This window comes from Mustela nigripes, chromosome 18 (assembly GCF_022355385.1).
Source record: "Mustela nigripes isolate SB6536 chromosome 18, MUSNIG.SB6536, whole genome shotgun sequence".
In the NCBI taxonomy this organism is placed as follows: domain Eukaryota; kingdom Metazoa; phylum Chordata; class Mammalia; order Carnivora; family Mustelidae; genus Mustela; species Mustela nigripes.
This window is the reverse complement of record NC_081574.1, coordinates 7,245,251-7,264,988: the sequence shown is the minus strand read 5'-3', so window position 1 is coordinate 7,264,988 and position 19,738 is coordinate 7,245,251. Positions and strand designations below refer to the sequence as shown.

At 40.8% G+C, this 19,738-nt stretch overlaps 1 protein-coding gene across 1 annotated transcript in view; it reads left to right on the top strand.

Moving 5' to 3' along the window:
* ASB5 (ankyrin repeat and SOCS box containing 5) overlaps positions 1 to 18,347 on the top strand; it is a 49,613-nt gene extending 31,266 nt beyond the window's left edge. Inside the window, exons 2-7 of the mRNA XM_059384097.1 lie at positions 9,028 to 9,107; positions 11,274 to 11,381; positions 12,089 to 12,239; positions 12,403 to 12,537; positions 14,932 to 15,123; positions 16,318 to 18,347. Coding sequence (XP_059240080.1) covers positions 9,028 to 9,107; positions 11,274 to 11,381; positions 12,089 to 12,239; positions 12,403 to 12,537; positions 14,932 to 15,123; positions 16,318 to 16,445 — 794 coding nt within the window. The 3' untranslated portion in view covers positions 16,446 to 18,347. The remainder of the gene's footprint in view (positions 1 to 9,027; positions 9,108 to 11,273; positions 11,382 to 12,088; positions 12,240 to 12,402; positions 12,538 to 14,931; positions 15,124 to 16,317) is intronic.
* The last annotated feature ends 1,391 nt before the right edge of the window (positions 18,348 to 19,738 follow it).

Sequence of the window (19,738 nt, the reverse complement as noted above, 5' to 3'; positions counted from 1 at the left end):
ACAGACAGATCACAAGTAGGCAGAGAGGCAGGCAGAGAGAGAGGGGAAGCAGGCTCCCTGCTGAGCAGAGAACCCGATGTGGGGTTGATCCCAGGACCCTTAGATCACGACCTGAGCTGAAGGCACCCACTGAACCACCCAGGTGCCCCTCAAAACCATTTCTGTCGCTCTCTGCACCCCCCTCCCTCCATTCCTTTGCCCCTTCGCTCTCCCACTTCCCTCCGGCCTCTGTCCTTCTTTCTCTTCTCTGTCTTCTCCTCACCCTACCAACGTACCTTCCTCCCACGGACTCTAAATCTCCAGGTGAGGGGAGCCATCTTCCAGCAGCTTCTGCTGTCTGGACCTCTCAAGCCCTGTGAGCAGAACAGATAAACCAGCGAAGCGGATCCACCCAATAGAGGACTCTGTAACAAAAGATGGAGAATTGTGGGGCTCCTGGATGATGCAGTCCGTTGAGTGAGGGACTCTTGGTTTCTGCTCAGGTCATGATGTCAGGTTCATGAGCTCAAGCCCGGCTTGGGGCTCATGCTGAGCGGGGAGTCTACTTCTCTCTCCTTCTGCCCAGTCCCCCTGCACCTGCCCACATGCACTCTTCCTAAAATAAATAAATGAATAAATAAAATCTTGAAAGAAAGGAAGAAAGAAAGAAAATTGAGCAGGGGGAAGACAATATGGAAAAAAGAAAAAATTGGGGGAATGGATACAACAGTCCAGTTTAATTAAAGCATAGGCTGTGTGGAGGCAAGTAATAGAACATCAGAATGGAAGGTCTAATCACATTGTAAATAATCTTTTCTTCTCTGATGGGCATCTTAGGCAGTACTCCGTGACGAGCCATTAAAGTTTCCAGGCGGGAGAGCAACAAGATTCCAGAAGTCTTTTGGGGGTTGGGAGGGCGGAGGGCAGCCCTTTGCATTTGTGTAAACTGAGCATGTGTGCCCAGCATGGGTCTTGGCTGCTATGGAAACGGGTTCCTTTTCTCGTTTTCCTAAAGGCACTGTAGGGGCTGGCAGCAGCTCTGGATGCTCTTGAAGTGTAATTCAGTGGCAGCGTTAAAGAAGGGCGGGGTAGAGTTGGGAACCCGGAAGACCTTTCAGGGACGGTGCAGTCCAAACTCAAAAGGAGGCAGACCATACTTCATCCATCTCTGTGTATCTCTGGCATCTAGAAGGGTGAAAATTGCCCTCGCACATCACCATGTGTTTAATAAATGACTGCATAGTGGATGGACGTGAGGGGCAAGATCACCGCCTTAAAGAAATACCCTTTGGACTCACTCATGGGGCAGGCCTGCGGCTTGGCGGAAAGTGAGGACCCACGACTCGAGGAGCAGAGTGCGCAAGCTCGTCTCTGCAGCTCCTGAGAATGTGAACATTGATTCAACAGGTCGTGAATGTAATCCATATACTAGGTCTTAGGGACACAGTAATGAACAAAATATACCACGTTCTAATTTCCAAGATCTTACATTCTAGCAGCCATCAGTGCTCAGAAGAAAAAACACAAAAGCAGGGTAAAGAGAACAAAGAAAATGACAAGAAGGACTTTCTCCTGTGAGGTGGTCAAGAAAGGGCATGTCCAAGAGAGTGACATGCCAGGGCAGAACAGAAGTCAGAAAGAGCCACGTGCATCTCTCAGAAATAAGGCAGGGTGGGCAGAGTGAAGGGAAGTGTATCTGGTGTGTTGAGGAGAAGCAAAGAGGCCACTGTGACTGATGGAAGGGGTCCAACCTAGAACTGAGATCAGAGAGGGGCCTGGAGACACTTGGAGGTCATAACAAGGACTTTGAATTTTCCTCTGGGTAAGAGGGGAAGCCATTGGATTCTTTCTGACTTAAGAAGGATCATTTTGGCGCCTGTTGTTACAGCAGACTATTGGAAGGGCTCGAGTGGAAACAGACCATCAGCCCAGACTTTTGCAACCAGTTGGGGGGAGGGTAAGGGTGGCCGACGCAAGGGGAGCAACAGTGGCTGGATTATATTTGAGTGGGAGAGGCGAAAGACTCACTGAAGTTTGCCTGTGGGCTGTGAGAAATGGAAAGGAAGGATTACATGGAGGTTTTTGAACTTGGAGCGCCTGGATGGGTGGAGGCGGCAGGTGTGAATAGGGAGGAGAGGTAAGAGGAGCACAGCACATGCTGGTTTTCCGTGTGAACTTGAATTGCCTATTTAAATACCCAACTGGAGAAATTGAAAAGCCAGCTGGAAATTCAAGTCTGGAACTTAGAGGAAAGAGCTGGTCTGGAGATACAAAGTTGGGCTAATCGACCTGTGAATAATATTCCCATCCATGGGGCCAGAAGAGATCCCCCTAAGAGTGAGTAGAGATAGATGCTAGGACCCTGCTTGTGATGATGAAGATACATAGACTGAGAAGAACCCAGGTGATAATAACTAGCTCCTCGCAAAGAAGCACGTAGACCAGTCAACACATATGAAGTTTCCTGGAAAATTATTGTGGTTAGGTTTAAGACCATACCATAAGTTCTTTAAACAATAGTACTGTTTAAAGCAAAAGATAACCAAAATCATCTTTGAGAGAAAGATGATGTGTTTGGTTTTAGAAATGTCTAGAGAGACCAAAAAAATATTTAAATGTAAATTTTTAAATTGGCAGTAAATTTTGTGGGAGAGACCAGGGAAGAGCTATAGATTGGACAGTTATCCATATGGATGAGAACATTGTCCCTAAATTTTGATCATTCCCTATCTCTTTATATCACCTACAGAGATATAGACAAGAGGAAGAAGATGAGCTAAAGCCTCATAATGTTAAGTAAGTTAAGTTGTTCTAACTTCTATTTAGAAGAGGTAATAAAAAGCTAACAGGCAGGTACAGGGAAATAATTGTCTAAAATGGAATTTCATTTGTGGTGTTGTCATGTTTCTGATGTGTTTGGTACTATGCTAAGTACTTCGTGTTCACTTACAACCATGTGATGTACATAGACTTATCCTTCCCTTCATGGCTGAGAAAATTGATGTTCAAGAGGTTAAATCACACAACCAGCATCTGTGCTGGGATTTGAACTTGGATCCATCTGAAGACATCCAGCGTGCTCTGTCCACAGTGCCAGGACCAGTGACAGTTAATTGGGATGACTGAGTAGTCTCTTCCAAGAGCAGCACTGTTACCTGGAGAGGGTGTTAAAATATTTCTCTCTTGATTTTGGATATTTGTGGATATGGTAGGGGAATCCATTGTCTTCACTTTGTTGGAAATTTTTTTTTTTAAAGATTTTATTTATTTGTTTGGCAGAGAAGCAGGCAGAGAGAGAGGAGGAAGCGGGCTCCCCGCTGAGCAGAGAGCCCGATGTGGGGCACTTTGTTGGAAATTTTGTCTTCTTCTTTTTTTTTTTTTTTTTAGATCAACCCTGATACATTTTTCACTCGCCTGTTGTTTTTTTCTGTTGGGGGCCAGACATTATCTTCTTAAGACATAATGAAGGGATCCTAGACCATGAACAAGAGATCATTTAGAGTAAGTCACATATCCATGCAACTCACCATTTATACCTGAAGTTCCCGGGACACAACTGGTGGTTTCAGATCTGGACTAGATTTTTCTGAGAAAACTTCTAGAAAGTCAACAGGAATGGAAAGAAAGGAGAGTCTCAAGCTTGGAAGGGACTGGTTTTATTAGTATGTTACTTCCCTCCTTGTCAAGCATGTCCCCATGGGTCTGTGTGGTTCTATAAACGTGGTTAAACAGCAAAGTACACAGTCAAGGTCAGTAAATGCCTGGTGATTTTTAATTATTTTGCAAACCTGTGCATAAGGATGGGCCAGATTTGAGCCTGAAGCTTATCTGCATTTGGGGATCTTCTTTAAGCAAAATAAGATAAATCACAGTCTTAGAAAGAGTTCATGCAATGTAGGGGTCCTGAACTTGAGTTTCATTGGCTTCATGGTAAATCCATTGCCATTAGAAAGAAGATTTTTGGTTTAATGCTTTATAGCAAAGGGAGCTGTAAAATGCATTAACATTTGGCACTGATTCAAACGTGAAGATGCCATTGCCTCACACCTCTCCTTACAGTTGCCTGTCTGAGATGAGTGTCCTGACTTTCCTATTTGGGGACCGACTGAGGAAAGTGGGTGCAACCCAAACTCAGAGAGCCCTCTGCACCACTGGAAGGTTCACTCGGGAGTGAGTCTACAGCCTACTTCTGTGCTTGGGACTAAGAAGGAGAGCCAGGAAATGACTTTCTAAAACATAAATCGGTTTCATCATAGCTATGGGTAGAGCTATAATTGTACTTCTCTGATTTTATTGCAAGGCACATACTGCAAAAAAAAAAAAAAAAAAATCTTAGGATAAGCAATTTGTCAAGGAGAAAGAATCCGTAAGAAAAAGCAATTTGGAAAATAAAACAGATCTTCGCAAGTGTTTGGTTTTAGAGGTGAAAGGTCATGTTACAAGGAGCTCAGAGCTCCTTAAGATGGCTGAATGGAACAAAGCACATGACAAGCGATTTTTTTTTTAATGTTGATAAAAACAAAGAGATATGAGTCGGATTTACCTCAGCAGTGGCTGGCTTGAAGTGCCATGGGGAGACGGCGATTTAGGTATGGTACATACCTTCACCAAAACGGGTATTAGCTAAGAGAGTGGCTGTTTTTACTCTAGCAATGAGTTGTTTACAGAACGGGGCAGGCGCGCTCCCTGTAAATTGTATCCCAGATGTCTGGGGACGGGTGTTGTGTCTAAATATAGTCAAGTCAGCTCATGTGTAGCCTCAGTGAGACCTTCACAGTAAGCATTCGATTAGCGTGGGGAAAGTTACAGGTGTTTTGTAGAAAACAGTTATCACAGTGAGTAACTTATCCTCAGGAGTTAAACTGGACCTTTAAAAAAAATCTGAGCTAGCCCATTAAAGTCTGACAAGACTGGAAAGTTACGGAACTGCTATCTATGAAGATATGTATAATTTTGCTTGGTTTCAAGAAAGCTTATAAATCTTTGTAATATAAAGCATACCCATATTGAAAGGTAAGAGATTTTATATTGAACACATTTGAATGGAAATTTGCAATTGCCGAATGTCAGATTTTGGAGGGAAGAAATAGGGCGGGGTAGAGACTTAGTTCAGAACAGGAGCTAGAATTTGATCTGGTAGCCTTTGATTCTCACCTGTTCCTGGATTAATTTCAGAGACTGTTCTCCGGCATTACAAGAAAGCCAATGAAGTGGGGTTGCTTGGGAGTTAAGTAAGCAGAGTTCAAACAAACAAAAAGCTTTTTGCTTTGAATCCAGGCATGGTCATCCTTCAGTAGATGGACTTATTTCCTATGGCTTACTTGGGAAAAGAAAACATGGCAGTAGATGTTGATTGTTGGCTTAAATGCATTTATTAGTCACTCAGCTGCTCTATTTAGTTTAATTAAACTGATAGCAGTGAAGATTATTTTAGTCAATAGCGGCTGCTATTCATGGCTTGAGTTTCTCTAGTTTTGGAGAAAAATGATGGTTCCATAAGATTCATATCAAAATCTCTCTCATTTACCAGTTTGTTTAGCAAAGATACTCGGTGATTATCTATTGTGCGTTTATGGATCAGGCACTTCACCCGTTTATTTCCAGTCCCCCCCACCTCAATCCTGTCCAGTTGTTGGTGGTGCTTGCCCATTTTGGGGGGAAAAGTTAGGTGACTTCATGGGGGAAGCCACTGTCCTAAACTGGGATGCAGATCCTGGCCTGCCTGGCCCCTCTGTCTTTCCCCTGGGGAGCTGCTGGGCTCCAGCCCCATTAACTCCTCCCATCAGTCTCCCCCCACCCCACTATCCTAGTTCTTGAAGGAATAATGACAGACAGCAGGGGTCCCATGCACATGTGCAGAGCTGAGTTCATCCCAGGAAAACAACAGGGGGTGCACTCTCACACCCTCTGCCCCTGACTCATGGACCCACGGATTCCTCGTCCAACGTTCTCGATTTGCAGTGGTTTGTCACTGACACCCCCACGTGAACCTTTCCTGCAGATTACGGTGACATTTAACTCCTTTGTCTTGCCATGGGAGGTCATATTAATAGAAATAGCAAATACACATAGGTGTCAGCCTTTTTTCTCCCCATCTTTCTTAGACCTAAGTTTTAGTGATGAAGACAATGTCAGTGGGTCAAAAAGCTGCGGGGCAGTGGGACAGGAAGCTATGGGAGAGTCTGCGGGGAAACTGGCACTTGGCATATGGGACACGGCATTGAAATACTTTTCTTTATTTTATTACTTCTGTGGCCTGTTTTCTAAATGAGCCTTTCCTTTCCTTTTTTTTTTTTTTTTTGTCCTTTCTTTTGTGAAGCAAGCAATGCTGAAATTGTTCAGAAGTTTAATATAATAATTTTGATGGGCAAATGCATTCATATGAAAAGAGGGATATCAAGCTCCCGTCGGCTGCAAATACTGTTAGCTTTATTGTCCCTTAAAGGTTTTCATGAACATGCCAGGTAGAAATAAGCCCAAAACGAATCCAAAAGACCACTTCTCTAAGATTTTCCCAATCCCACCTTCTGGTCAGTTGCCCTTTAGCTAGTGACAATGAAAGAAGCAACAATCCTGAGTGGCATCATGTTATTCGGCATCTATCTTTTAGTGATCAATGAAGGTAATGAAATTTATTAAGCCATTATACAGGAGGGAAGGCATGATCATTTACAAATGCTACAAATGACTATTTACATGCATACATTTAAACATTGGATAGTGTAACTTTATTAATTTACTACTGCTCTGCTGAATAAGCTGGACTGATGCGATCTTGTTGGAAAGCGACTGTTATAATTTTCTTATTTAAATATTCACAATAAAATCAATATGTCCAAAGTTCTCCAGAGTTTCACTCTGCAACCAAGTTATTTACTTTGATAATAAAACAGATGTGTATGATTTTTAAAGCATTAGATTTCATCTTAGAAGCTGAAACTCGAAACGTAGTTGTTCCCTCAAATAATATTACCTATGATGGTGATTTTTGCACTTTCTTCAGTGATATCATGTTCTACTTTCTTAAGAATTACTGCTTTGCCACCAAATTTGATCCTATCAACCAACGTTTACTGGTGTGCATTACTTCAATTCTCCTTTTACTATATAATAGGAGCATCACCTACTGGAAAGAAAGGATGCCCCAGAGCTAGTAACAGTAGCTCTTCTTCCAGTTAACAGCTCCAAGAATTGGATGTCTGGCTTTTGAATAAGCTAATCATTTTGAAAAAGCAAGAAATCATGGTGGATAGGAAGGAAAACAGCACAGTGTCATGACCGGAAGGCCCAGCTCTAGTTAGATCACGTGTGACTCTCCTTAACGATTTCATTCCTTTGGCTCTCATTCCCCAGCTTTAGAATAGAACCAACCATTGTACACACTTGAACGCGTGTGAAAAGGAAATGAGAGAGCGCTCAGCGAGCCTGCCCGGCTGTCGTGCATAGTCATTGCTATTTGGCCCCAGCTACTAGTACAGTAAGGAGAAGGTCTGGTCCTGCCCTTAGGATTTTTATCTTTCAAAACATCCCATATTATCACTGGATATAAAAAAAAAATAGGTGGATGATTGGCAGTTGGCTTCTCTCCTCTCCACCAGGTTCACTTGGTCGTTTCATTTATCCTGTGATATGTGTGTGACCCACATTTTACTCAGTGGAATTTCCTTTACGGGGTTTTGGCAAAAGTTCTGTAAGACCACAGTATAGAAGCCTGGGTGTCTGTGTAGGCGTTCTCAAAGGTACAAAAGCACAGGAGCAGTGAAGTGGTTTCTAAAGTAGGACTCCTTACCATGTTTCCACTAATTTATCTGACCTATTTAAGGAGCTTTGGACATGCCTTTCAAAAAATTTGTTTCTAACAGCTAAGTGGCTTTATTGGAATCGCACTATCACTGATTAGCATGGTTTTTAAAAATTGTATTTATTGCGGCTCTTGGATCCAAAATAGGAGGAAGAATGAGTAGATAAGAATGAGTAGATAAGAAGACAGATAGTAGCAGACATAATCCCATCCCATCCGGAATGTTTTCTCCCTAGTCAGCCGGCTCTTCAGTTTATCACTCATTGATCCCCTCCAAATTAATGTTTTTCTCATTTGCATAGTCTGCATGTTTAATCACAGTAAAAACCTCCAACATGATCTCCCATGTCTGTTCGATAGAATCAACAGTGCTGATCCTGTTTAAATTATAAGAAAATTACTGTGCACGAACCCAGTATCATCTAAAACCTCCCAGACAGACTACAGTGGGAGAGATGGGTGTGGTTGGATGCCTCTTGGGGAGAGAAGGAAGGGGTGATTTTTTCTACATAGGAGGCACTGAATTTTCTAATGGGAGGGTTGCAAAAGGCATGTAAAGAGGGGGAACTCAGGGGGACATGGCAGGTCAGTGCCTTTTTCATCAGGGTATGGGGCTGAGGGATCAGTACTGCCACTGGTACATGGAGAATCAGTGAGATCTGAGTGAGCCCTTGGCACTTTTCAAGACCATTTCCAAAGCTGACAGCAGTCTGCTCCTTCCAACCTGTGACACCCCTTTCTAGGGCCCTCCTAGCTTTTTCCACAGTTCAGGACTCAGGGAAGGGCTCCTCGATCCCCTTGACAACCTGCTGTAGCCCCCTTTTACCCTGGGGCAAGCTGTAAGGGCAGGGCAGTCTGGGGGTGCAGAGAGAAGAGAGGACAAGCAGGGCAGGCATGGAATGTAGGGAGTGCATGTTCTAGCAGCTATCCCTGCTGGAAATGTCCTGAAAAAGTGAAACATGTATGTTTGTGGCATACATGTGTTCACTTCTTTGGAGAATAGTTCAAAAGGTCCAGGAGTTCTGGGATAGATCAGTTCCAGAACATGCATATATTCCACTGTGTTTGGAAACTGCCCGTCTGGATCCTGGAGACAAGACTCAGATTTCCTGCTAATGTGGAACAGGTATCCTGATCACCTCGTTGAACACAGACTCTGAAGAGTGTGTATTTCACAGGAACTGATTGTATCTACTAGGGTTTAGAACAGAGGACTCACAGATCTTGTTTTCTTTCTTTTCCGCCAGGTTCCTGGGCAGATCGGTCACCACTACATGAAGCAGCAAGTCAAGGTCGCCTTCTCGCTCTGCGAACATTGTTATCACAGGTAAAATAGTACTTATGGCTTGAAATCTGCCCCTTTCCCGTGAGCCTAGAACATTAATTTTCAAGAATAATCAACGCGACAATAAGAAAGCTGCCTAGTAAATGTCGCCTCTCTTTTTTGTTTTAACCCCTATTATCAGTCAGGTCATTCATTTTCCATTTATCTTTGAAATTTCTTTATAAATATTTTGGTATAATCTTATGTCTTAATAGTTCCCATTTCTCATAGAATATACCTTTTCACTGACAGACCTAGTTTAGCAAGAAGGAATTGGATGTCCGTATTGTTCATTAAGCACTTCAAACACGCTTCACTTTATACAATGTGGACTGCTAATTGCAAAGGAAGTTTTACTCATAAAATATCCAAAAAGGGATCATCAGAGCAGAAGCCTCAGCAATCTTTTTTACATTAACAGTAACATGTGGCGGGGAATTGCCCACAGACGGGACGGAACAATCACTTTTCCACCTCCCTCCTCCTCAGATTCATCAGGGAAAAAATGAAAAGCAGAGGTGCTTTACCAGTGTGGAAAGGACTCTGGCTTGGCCTGTGCATTTTTTAAATTTCCCAACGTGATTCCAATGTACACCCAGATCTGGAAGTCATTGTCCTAGTCCTTCCCAGGATCGGGGAGAAAGGGATGTTCTCAGATGGCTGAAAGGGAAGGAAAGGTGATGTTCCCCTGGGACTTTAAGGCACCTGGACTCCAGGCTGTACTTAGAGTGAGTCACCATCTTGATGCCCCTCATTTCCTTACCTAGAGAAGGACCATGTAGGTCCAGAGGCTCCTTTAGGGCCATGATAACTATGCGGCCGTAGTTTGCTCACTACTTGATGAGAATAAAAACAAAACAACAACAACAAAAAGACACCCGCAAAAAAAGTCAGTGATTTCTAAAGATAACCCTTAGCTCCCTACCCCCTACTGAAAGGGTCATGCCATTCTCTGAAAGGAGAGCGGTCTTAGGATATTTTTCAACATGTATCTCATATCCACTGACATGCCAGCCAAAGAGTCAGAAGCTGCCCTGAAAGCCCAACGTGAAAGGGAATTTGGACCTTTGCAGACTCTGCCACCTGGTCAGCCCAGTGTGGGGCAGTTAGGAATTAGCTCCCCGAGTCTGACTGCTGGCTAGACAATTCGAAATTTTTGAAAGGAAACTGAAAAGATCTAAAAAGTTGCCACTTGGTAGTGACCAAGATCTGGCAGAGTTATTTCCTTGCCTTCACTTTAAGATTCCTCCCAACCGTGCTGGTATTACAGACAGGGTAATTCTTAATGCTATGAGGATTTGGATGCAAAAATCTTCCTAAGATAGTGCTTGGTATGATTGTCAATAGACAATGAGTTGCCAAAAATAGTAAGAAAGCAAAGAGTCTCATGTTCTAAGAAGATTTCATTATTTTAGTCTGACATCATTAGTTTAACTAGAATAAGGATGTTTAAAGTGTTTACTTGGTTTTGATTGGATAAGCAAATAAAGTGGAACAATTTCCATCTGCTCGACACTGTAACAGTAATTGCTTTCCATGCATCATGTCATTTAACCCTCACAATGACCCTAACATCTAAAGGTTAATGTTTTCATCCAAATTAAAATAATTACTGCATCATGGAACAGGACTTTAAACCTAAGTGTAACTGACTTCATAATCAGAGTTCCCAATCTAGTATAGACCTTTGTCACTCCTATCTAGGGACAAAATTCACAAAGCAGCTTACTACAATTTAGAGTACTCCCCCCCATCCCCTGATCTGGACTGATATAACTAATATTACAGCTCCAATCAAAGCAAGTGATCCAGCCTATAAATAGTCTTTAGTTCTACAAAACAAAACAAAACAAAACAAAAACAAAAACAACAATAACAATCAAAACAACTCATAAAGACCAAAGAAAGTTAAGGAAGGAGAATTTTTAAAAAACATGCTCAATCTCTTAAAATACATAAGGCACTCGGGTTTAGAAAGGGATGTGTTAAAATAATGAGGAGTTTTGACAACTGTTTGACTCTATGGAATCAGAATTGGCCTCCCCTGCTGAACTTAAACCCGATTTCCTGAGAGTCTTTGATCTTGTATATCCCTCTCTAATGATATTTGTATAGATGATTTCATATAACTTTTTGCTCACCTTTCAATATGATTCATGTCATATTTAGGGCTATAATGTAAATGCAGTAACCATAGACCACATCACCCCCTTGCACGAAGCCTGCCTCGGAGACCACGTGGCGTGCGCCAGAACTCTACTGGAAGCTGGAGCTAATGTAAGTACCCGTCCAAACCATGAATGATTTCACATCTACTGACTAAGAGAACGGAACAAAGTTCTCACTTTGCTTTTCTTTCCTTCTTAATAGTTTTCAAAAATAGCAGAATAAAAATCATATTGCTTCAGTCCCTTCAGTGCACTCTAAGAAGGATTTCCAATCATTGCAAAAAATGGGCAGCGTGCTGCATAATAATACAGAAACACTCTCTAAGTTATTTCCCGCTTCCGTGATTCTAAATAACGAGTGGACCTCTTGATGCCTGTAATAGTTGCCCATCTATTGGATGATTTTCTTTAGATGGATTCTCAGAGAATTTCCAAGTTCACTAATTCACATTGCCACCAGCAGGATGAACGGCCTCATCACAACTTTTGTCAACATTCGCGGACCTGTTCTCCTAAGTGAGAGGCACCTAACCATTGAATTAGTTTCCGTGTATTTGATTCTGGATATGTACTTCTTTTCATGACATTTACTAGCTGCATGCCCACTCTTGAAAATTACCTGTCACATCATATTTCTGCTTCTCTCTTGGCTTTTAAGAGCTTTGCTTATTGATGGGTAGGAGCTAAATATACTTGGTGGTATTTACTGCACACGTTTTCCCAATGATTTCTGTTGGATCGTGTACCTGTTTTAAATGCCTCGCATTTCATCACGGAGGACTGTGAGTCTCAGTCTCAAACTTTGGCCTGGTTCAGGTAAATGCCATCACAATAGATGGAGTGACCCCGTTATTCAACGCATGCTCACAAGGCAGCGCTAGCTGCGCGGAACTTCTTTTGGAATATGGTGCCAAACCCCAGCTGGAGTCCTGTCTGCCTTCTCCCACCCACGAGGCCGCCAGTAAAGGTAACATAGTTATCGGAGTCAGCGACAAGGGGACAATGTTCCTTTAGCAACATGCCGTGCTCCATTTTTCTTCCAATGGGTCACTGCAGGCAACAGCGTGGGGGGAGGTGCAGGGGGATGGATATCGAAGAAAAGTAAACTCGTCTCTACCTTCTGTTGGCAGGTCATCATGAATGCCTAGAAATCCTGATATCCTGGGGCATAGACGTTGACCAAGACATTCCTCATTTAGGAACTCCTCTCTATGTGGCTTGTATGTCACAGCAGTTCCACTGCATCCGGAAGCTTCTCTATGCTGGTAATTTTCTTTAAAACATCTCCCATTCTATCCATACTCAAGAGCAATGATTCAGGTCCATATATATTTCTCTAAATAATCTGTATAAAGATATCTCATTGCTCAAAGTGTTCCTGGGGTGCCTGGGTGGCTCAGTCAGTTAAGCATCTGTCTCTTGATCTCAGCTCAGGTCTTGATCTCAGAGTCTTGAGTTCAAGCCCTGCATTGGGCTCCATGCTGGGTGTGCAGGCCACTTAAAGAAAAAAAAAAAAGTTAAGCATTGTTGCATGTAAGTATATAACCCACAATAAAAGAATTGCATTCTTGATAACTCTACTTCACCCCACAAGTCCAAAAACCCTACTTATAAAGGTCAGAAAATTTAAAACCTCAAGGTTGACTCTAATGTCACCAAATATGTATCTGTGCATGAATAAATCCATCAAAAGAAATTTTAAGGATAGTAACTGCTTAGAAAACCTTCTCTTCTACCAATAAGAACTCATGTGTTTTTTCAGACTTTCTCCTGTCCCATTTACCGAAAAGGACTGAATGGCCTTTTCCTCTTACTTGAAACACACCAGTTTCTCAAGGCTCAACTTTAGCCTCCTGAGAAATTTGCCTTCATCTTTTGAGACCATAGTGGCATCTCCCACACTAGGAATGGGAGCTCTTCTAAGGATGTGGATTACCTCTTTTCCCCCATCACCTCCTTTCCCTACCACAGCGCCTGTCGTGTGCGAGGGGCCTAAAATACATGTAAAATGAGTAAATGGACTTCTAGACTCTTTACTGTTTATGCAATCATTTGGCCTCTGATACACACTGACAGAGAGTTTTAGTAAACTCTTCCTGTGTTCCTCACATTATCTTAGCTAAATTATAAGCTTCTTGTAGGCAGTTTCTGCAGTTCACTCCCATTACATCTAGTTAAGATTCTTAAATGTGACCTCTGTTAGTCAACAGTGACACATTGCTATTTTCTGGCTGTGGTCTCCCATGGATTTGTAGAACTAGAGGAGTTTTTTATTGCCTTGTTTTGTTTTGTTTTGTTTTACTTTGCTCAGAATATTAATCTTTCCACCAAATATTTTATATTGGGTAAAAAAGATACTGAGAAGGTATTACAGTAATTGTGGATTGATTGTTATTATCAGGCTCTGTTCTCCCATAAAATTAGCATAAGCAACAGAGTTTATGCTTTCTCTATGGAGATTTTTGTTATGGGCTATCATTCTTTTACTAAACATTTTATATTTTTAAAAATAAGAAAACAATTACATTTATTGAGATTTGAAAGTAGCAGGAAGGCCTAAAGGGACTCTTAAAACGTATTGCTTCTTGTAAACATCATTAGTTTTACCGATAGTTTCAGAAAACCGAGTTGAAAGGACTTATGCATTTTTACTGATAGATTTTTCTCAGTGTCCTAACCGCTTATGTACTGGAAAATGAGGTTATTATTCTTTCCAGCATTATACAGTATTTATTTGTTGCACATGCATTGAATGATTACCACGTGCCAGGGCTCAGACTAAGAAAAAATAACTATGCAATAATAAATAATTTAACAGGTAAGGTTTTTTTTTTTAATGCATGATTATAAAAACATTATTTATTTATTTGACAGAGAGAGATCACAAGTAGGCAGAGAGGCAGGCAGAGAGAGAGGGGGAAGCAGACTCCCTCCTGAGCAGAGAGCCCAATGTGGTGCTTGATCCCAGGACCCAGAGACCATGACCAGAAGCGAAAGCAGAGGTCTAACCCGCTGAGCCACTCAGGCGCCCTAATGCAAGATTTTTTTAAAAATTTACTTTGCGTGTAGAAATACAATGTGCCTTTCTACTTAAAGATGCCCAATGCTTTTGTATATTTATTGATTTATACTCTATGAGTGAGAAGACAGGAAAATATGTATTCATTTTACCTAAATGGCTCACACATCTAAATTCATGAGTTTTCCAGGAAACAGAAAGAGCTCTATTGTTTCAAAATAAATGAAAAGACGAAGAGCATTAAGTTCTTAAACAATCCTAAGAAATATCAATTATGATGAAAGCAGATATGAGTGAATCCAATTGTTTATAATACTGTGTTTATAATACTAGTTAATAGGACTACTTTGGAGACTTCAAAAAATTTAGAAATATTGTTGACTATGGCATCTTTCAAGCATAGAGAAAAAAATCTTAGGGAACGTAAGTGTGTGTACTCTCTACCCAGATGTACCAAGTTGTAAGATTTAATAGCTGTATATGTATATAGGAAGTATATGTATATATATAGAGAGAAAAATAACTCATTACATACAGGGGTGAGGTCCTCCTGGTGTTATACCTTCCTACCTGTGCTGAGGTACCTGACTGGTCTAACAGTTTTGATTTGTATTTATCCTCATTCCTTATTTACATGTAGGTGCTGATGTACAAAAAGGCAAATATTGGGACACTCCATTACACGCTGCTGCCCAGCAGTACAGCACAGAAATTGTAAACTTACTACTTGAGTTTGGAGCAGATATCAATGCCAAAAACACAGAGCTTCTGCGACCTGTAGATGTAGCTACTTCTAGCAGTTTGGTGGAAAGGTTATTGCTTCAACACGAAGGTAAGAATACGTGCACATTTAAAAGCACAAAAATACATTTGCCTGAAATAGACAAAACTGAATAACTTTTTTGTTGGCATATGAGCTGATAACAGCATAACATTTAAAATGCTTTGTGTGAAAGCAGATAATTTTTTTAAAATCAGATAATTTTTTTAACTTAGTTTCTCTCTATAAAGATGATATCACCATGATCTTAATTTTCTCTATTTCATCTTGCCTTAGCTTTATATTTGTTTGGTTAAGTTAAAAGGTTCCATTTGTTTTAACAATACATAATACGCAATTCTGTTTAATGTCTGCTAATAAATATTTGGAAACATGCCCTCTTTTCTAAGGGCGTCCAGCTTCTATGATGTGTTGTAGAAACAGATCAGTAAATATTTTCACACCTAAGACTTTAGTTATTCTAAAAGAATCTCTCTCTTTAAAGTTTTATTTATTTAAGTAATCTCTATATCCACTGTGAATCTTGAACTCACAATCCCAAGATCAAAAGTTGCATGCTCTTCCAACGGAGCGAGCCAGGCGTCCCTTAAGCAGATTTTCTTAAGCCTGGTTCAGAAACTATAATAAAATTCATTTTGGCTTAACGAGTAAACCTAATTTGAGAAAAAAATATAATGTAAAATTTCTCCCTTTAGTGCCTAACACTTCTTGAGGCTTTTGATTTATATCTTCCTTGAAAAGCAGAATTTATTTCTGAGGTTTGAAATGCAACAACAGTATCATAAGCCTGAAGATGTTAATGTTTTAAAGAACCCATATGGAGGGGGGCCTGGCTGGCGCAGGTGGTTAAGCGTCTGACATTTGACGCATCTGACGCTCAGGTCAAATCTGAGAGTCATGAGATCCAGTCCTGCATCAGGCTCCTGCACCAGGGGGAGTCTGCTTGAGATTCTCTCTCTCCCCCTCCCTCGGCCCCTCCCTCCCATGCGTACTCTCTTTCTCTCTCGAATAAATACATAAATCTGTTTTTTTTTAAAGAACCCATATGGAATACACCACAATTATAATAAAAACTTATAAATAACAGCAATATAAATGCTTTTGCAAATGTCCCTGGTATAGTGGTCATACTACCCTAGTTTGCATGAAAGCACTGTAGTTTATTTATGGTTTATTTCATGCATCTTTTAGCATATACAAGTCCATTTCGATTTTAATTAACAAATACCTTCCTGTCTTTTGCAGCTACTCCAAGCACTCTTTGCCAACTTTGCCGACTCTGTATCCGAAACTACATAGGGAGATCAAGATTGCACCTTATCCCACAGCTCCAGCTGCCAACATTATTGCAGAATTTCCTACAGTACCGATAAAGCAGTGAAATAATTCTGAATACTTTCAAACTCATTTCTATTTCACCTGCATAGTGTATATTTTATATTGAATTATGTTACTGATAGAGTGTAAGTGACTGGGGGGCCCCAGGACAGAGGTGAATTTAAATTTTAAGTGCACTAGTGAGTATTACTGTTTTATGCATTTTTACTGTATTTTGGACTATAGCATTTTTAACATCCCTAATGTTATTAGTCATTCCCATGTACCCTTTTGGATTTGGAGGGGAAAGGGGGGGGAGGAAATCCCCATTTCTGCCTTTTTTAAGTGAAAAAGAAAAAGTGAACTCTTATTAAAATTACTTATTTTAAAATGCTTCCGTTCTTCAAATAATGCATTAACTTTTAAGTGTTCCACTGTCATTGATTATCTCTCTGTATTTTTCATATGAATGCAAAATATGCAAATGGTTTAGAAAATAGCAACTAATATCCTTTTTGAAATAAAGATGGCTATCATTCAGGAAACCCACTATGCTGAATATGCACCTGTCGTTACAATGATCAGCTTGTGAAGAAGAGATAAATTGTCCCTCCATGCAAAGGTCGCACTAGTCACTTCACCTTCAATGTCCCCAATTCCAGAAACCGGTGGGACTCTGGTTATGCCTCCTTCGGTCTCGTTCTGAGATGGTTGATACATTATAACCCTGCTAAGGCTGTCTTAAGACCTCCTCCTTCTTCAGGGTAGACTCTGAGGGTCTCTCTTCAGTGCATTGTACATACACTCCAGCCTTCTTGTGCCTCAGAAACCGTCTCTAGCTGGTAGGGTTTGGACTGAAGGAATTGAACTTCATATCCAATTGATAAAGAGGCCTCCGGTCACGCTGCAGGATCAGGGCCGTCCGAGGCTGTGGCAAACAGATCGAAATCTTCTTAAATTGTGGGGTTTTCAAAGAAAAGAAAGAGCGGGTGCCACTTAGCAAACTCAGAGACCTTTTACAATTTACCCCATACATGGACCTTTCTAGTGCTGTTTCCGATCCTTCTTACGCAAAGCAAGGGTTCGGCATAGACTGTATTAGCAAGGGAGTATTGGGGTACGAAGTAGTGTCCTCTGCAAGGATTAATACTGTGTTTACTGTCTTCTGCTTTAACTGTACTTCCATGCAGTAGAAAACATAATTATAAAACAAATTTTGTGCCTCCTTTGTAATTTAGACTAGATTTGAATCTGTTGTGGACTAAGAAATAAAATAATCTGGATACTCACAACTGTGGGAAGTAGAAAATATTGTAATGAGTTTTATCAATTAATCAAATTTTGATAAAATACTTTGATCACTATTTTAATAACCCAGGGGCCTATATTCCTTTCTTCTTAGTTCTTAGCTGACTTTTGGAGACCCATGGGAAGTACACTATTCTTGAATGTAACTGCAAAGTCACTAAGATTGCATTTTTTTAAAATCATGTTTAGATTTTCAAAAATAGAAGGCTGTAGCATGTTTGTTTAAAAATGTCTTTTATGTGGCTAGAGAGTTTTATATGAGTCTATTTTACTGAATATCCCAGCCTAACAAATTTGTAATGTCCCTGTGAATAATGTGCATTCAATTTCTTTATTATCGAGTAACCTCATTACATATAATTAGGTATTCAGACTGCTTTTCTAGTAAAACAGGTTTCTACTACTATTTTCCCTGAGCTAGAGGTAGTCTTAGAGTGTAAGGTAATGTGATTCATCCTTTTTCTTTGGTTTTGTACCAATAAGAGAAGTAAATAACAAATATAAAAATTAAAATGGACATCTTAAAATTTTAGTGTGCTAGTATCTTGTATCTTTGCTTGAGTGTGATTGTCTTATCAAAGAAGTGTTCTCATTTAAATATATCATCTGTTTGTTAATATATTAACGTGTGACTATTATCTCTGGAATAAAACACCTTTTCTTTTCTCTCTAATTAGTATTTGATTTTCTAATTGAAGGTAATGGAGAATAAGATTCAATTGCTCTAATTTTTTTCCTCTCCAGTTTTCAAATCATTGTATAATGGGCATTAGGTGTAAAGTAGTGCACATTGAAATAGACACCTCAAAGGTCTTTTAATCCAAATCTTATTATATGTGCATATGTGCACATACATGCATGAAGATCCAAGGACAAAATTCTACAAAGGCAAAGACCAAGCCAAACCAAACTATTGGACTTGAGATTAAAGAAATGCAGTGAAATGAACATTGTAGCAAGTGTTAGACAGTGATCAGGGGGCAGATCACTGAGGGCCTTCCTAAGGAAATTCACAATAGGAAGATCAAAAAACAAACTTGCTTCTCCTTGAACTCATCTTGCCTCCCTGCCTTTGCAAATGCTGTTCCCTCTGCCTGGAAGGCAACCTAACTCCTTCTGCTACTTTGTATTGCCTCTTCCCACTATTCATTAGCTAAAATACTACTCTTCAGTTGCACTAAGAATGCTGTTTTTCTCGTTCAACAAAATATTTATATCAAATAAAACTCTCTGAAGTTTCTCCTAACGGGTGATAAGTCAAAGACAACCACTGACTTGGATGGCTGTTTGGCTTCTGCGAACCTGGGTGGCTCTTACTGCGGGACTGTGGTTATTGTACACTTCATTCAGGCAGGAACACCAATTAGAGCTGCTTTGCTATTTGAAGGGTCTTTACTGGAATAAATCGCCCCAGTCCCTAGCAACTGTGACGCTGTTCCTGACCTGGAACTTCCCCCCTCTATAATAATCTGTGAGAATGACCAAAATTAGTTTGCTTTAATTTAGCAGGAGCAATAGTGCATGCTCAGGATCTTGCCTCAGTCAAGTCTCTTGTTCTCTGTCACAAGATCATCCGAGTTTCGGGGAGTCTGAACATCCCATGGAACATCCCATCAGCCCATTGTGTTGATGATCTCACCCTCGGGATCTGAGGAACAGGGAGTAGCACATTCCTCCGATGACTTGGTCAGAGGCAGCTCAGCGAGCGGTGGAGGGAAACATCACCCCACCTATGAAGCGGGGTATCACTCAGCATCCGCTCAGGAAGGCAGCTGGAACTATGCACATGAAACACGAATTTAATATAAGGGAGGGTTAAACAGATGCTGACCAACTAAACTAAACTAAACTAAAATTAAAATGGGACCATCATGGTGTGGGAAACAAAGGCAAAAGAAAAATAATTAAATTTCCTGACTACTTCCAGCCCACTAACAAGTCACCAAAACAGGCAGAGTGACTTTCCTCTGGGGACTCAACTACCTTGATGTTGACACTTCGCTAGGGGCAAGAGGCAAGCCTAGCTTGACTTCCCCTTCCC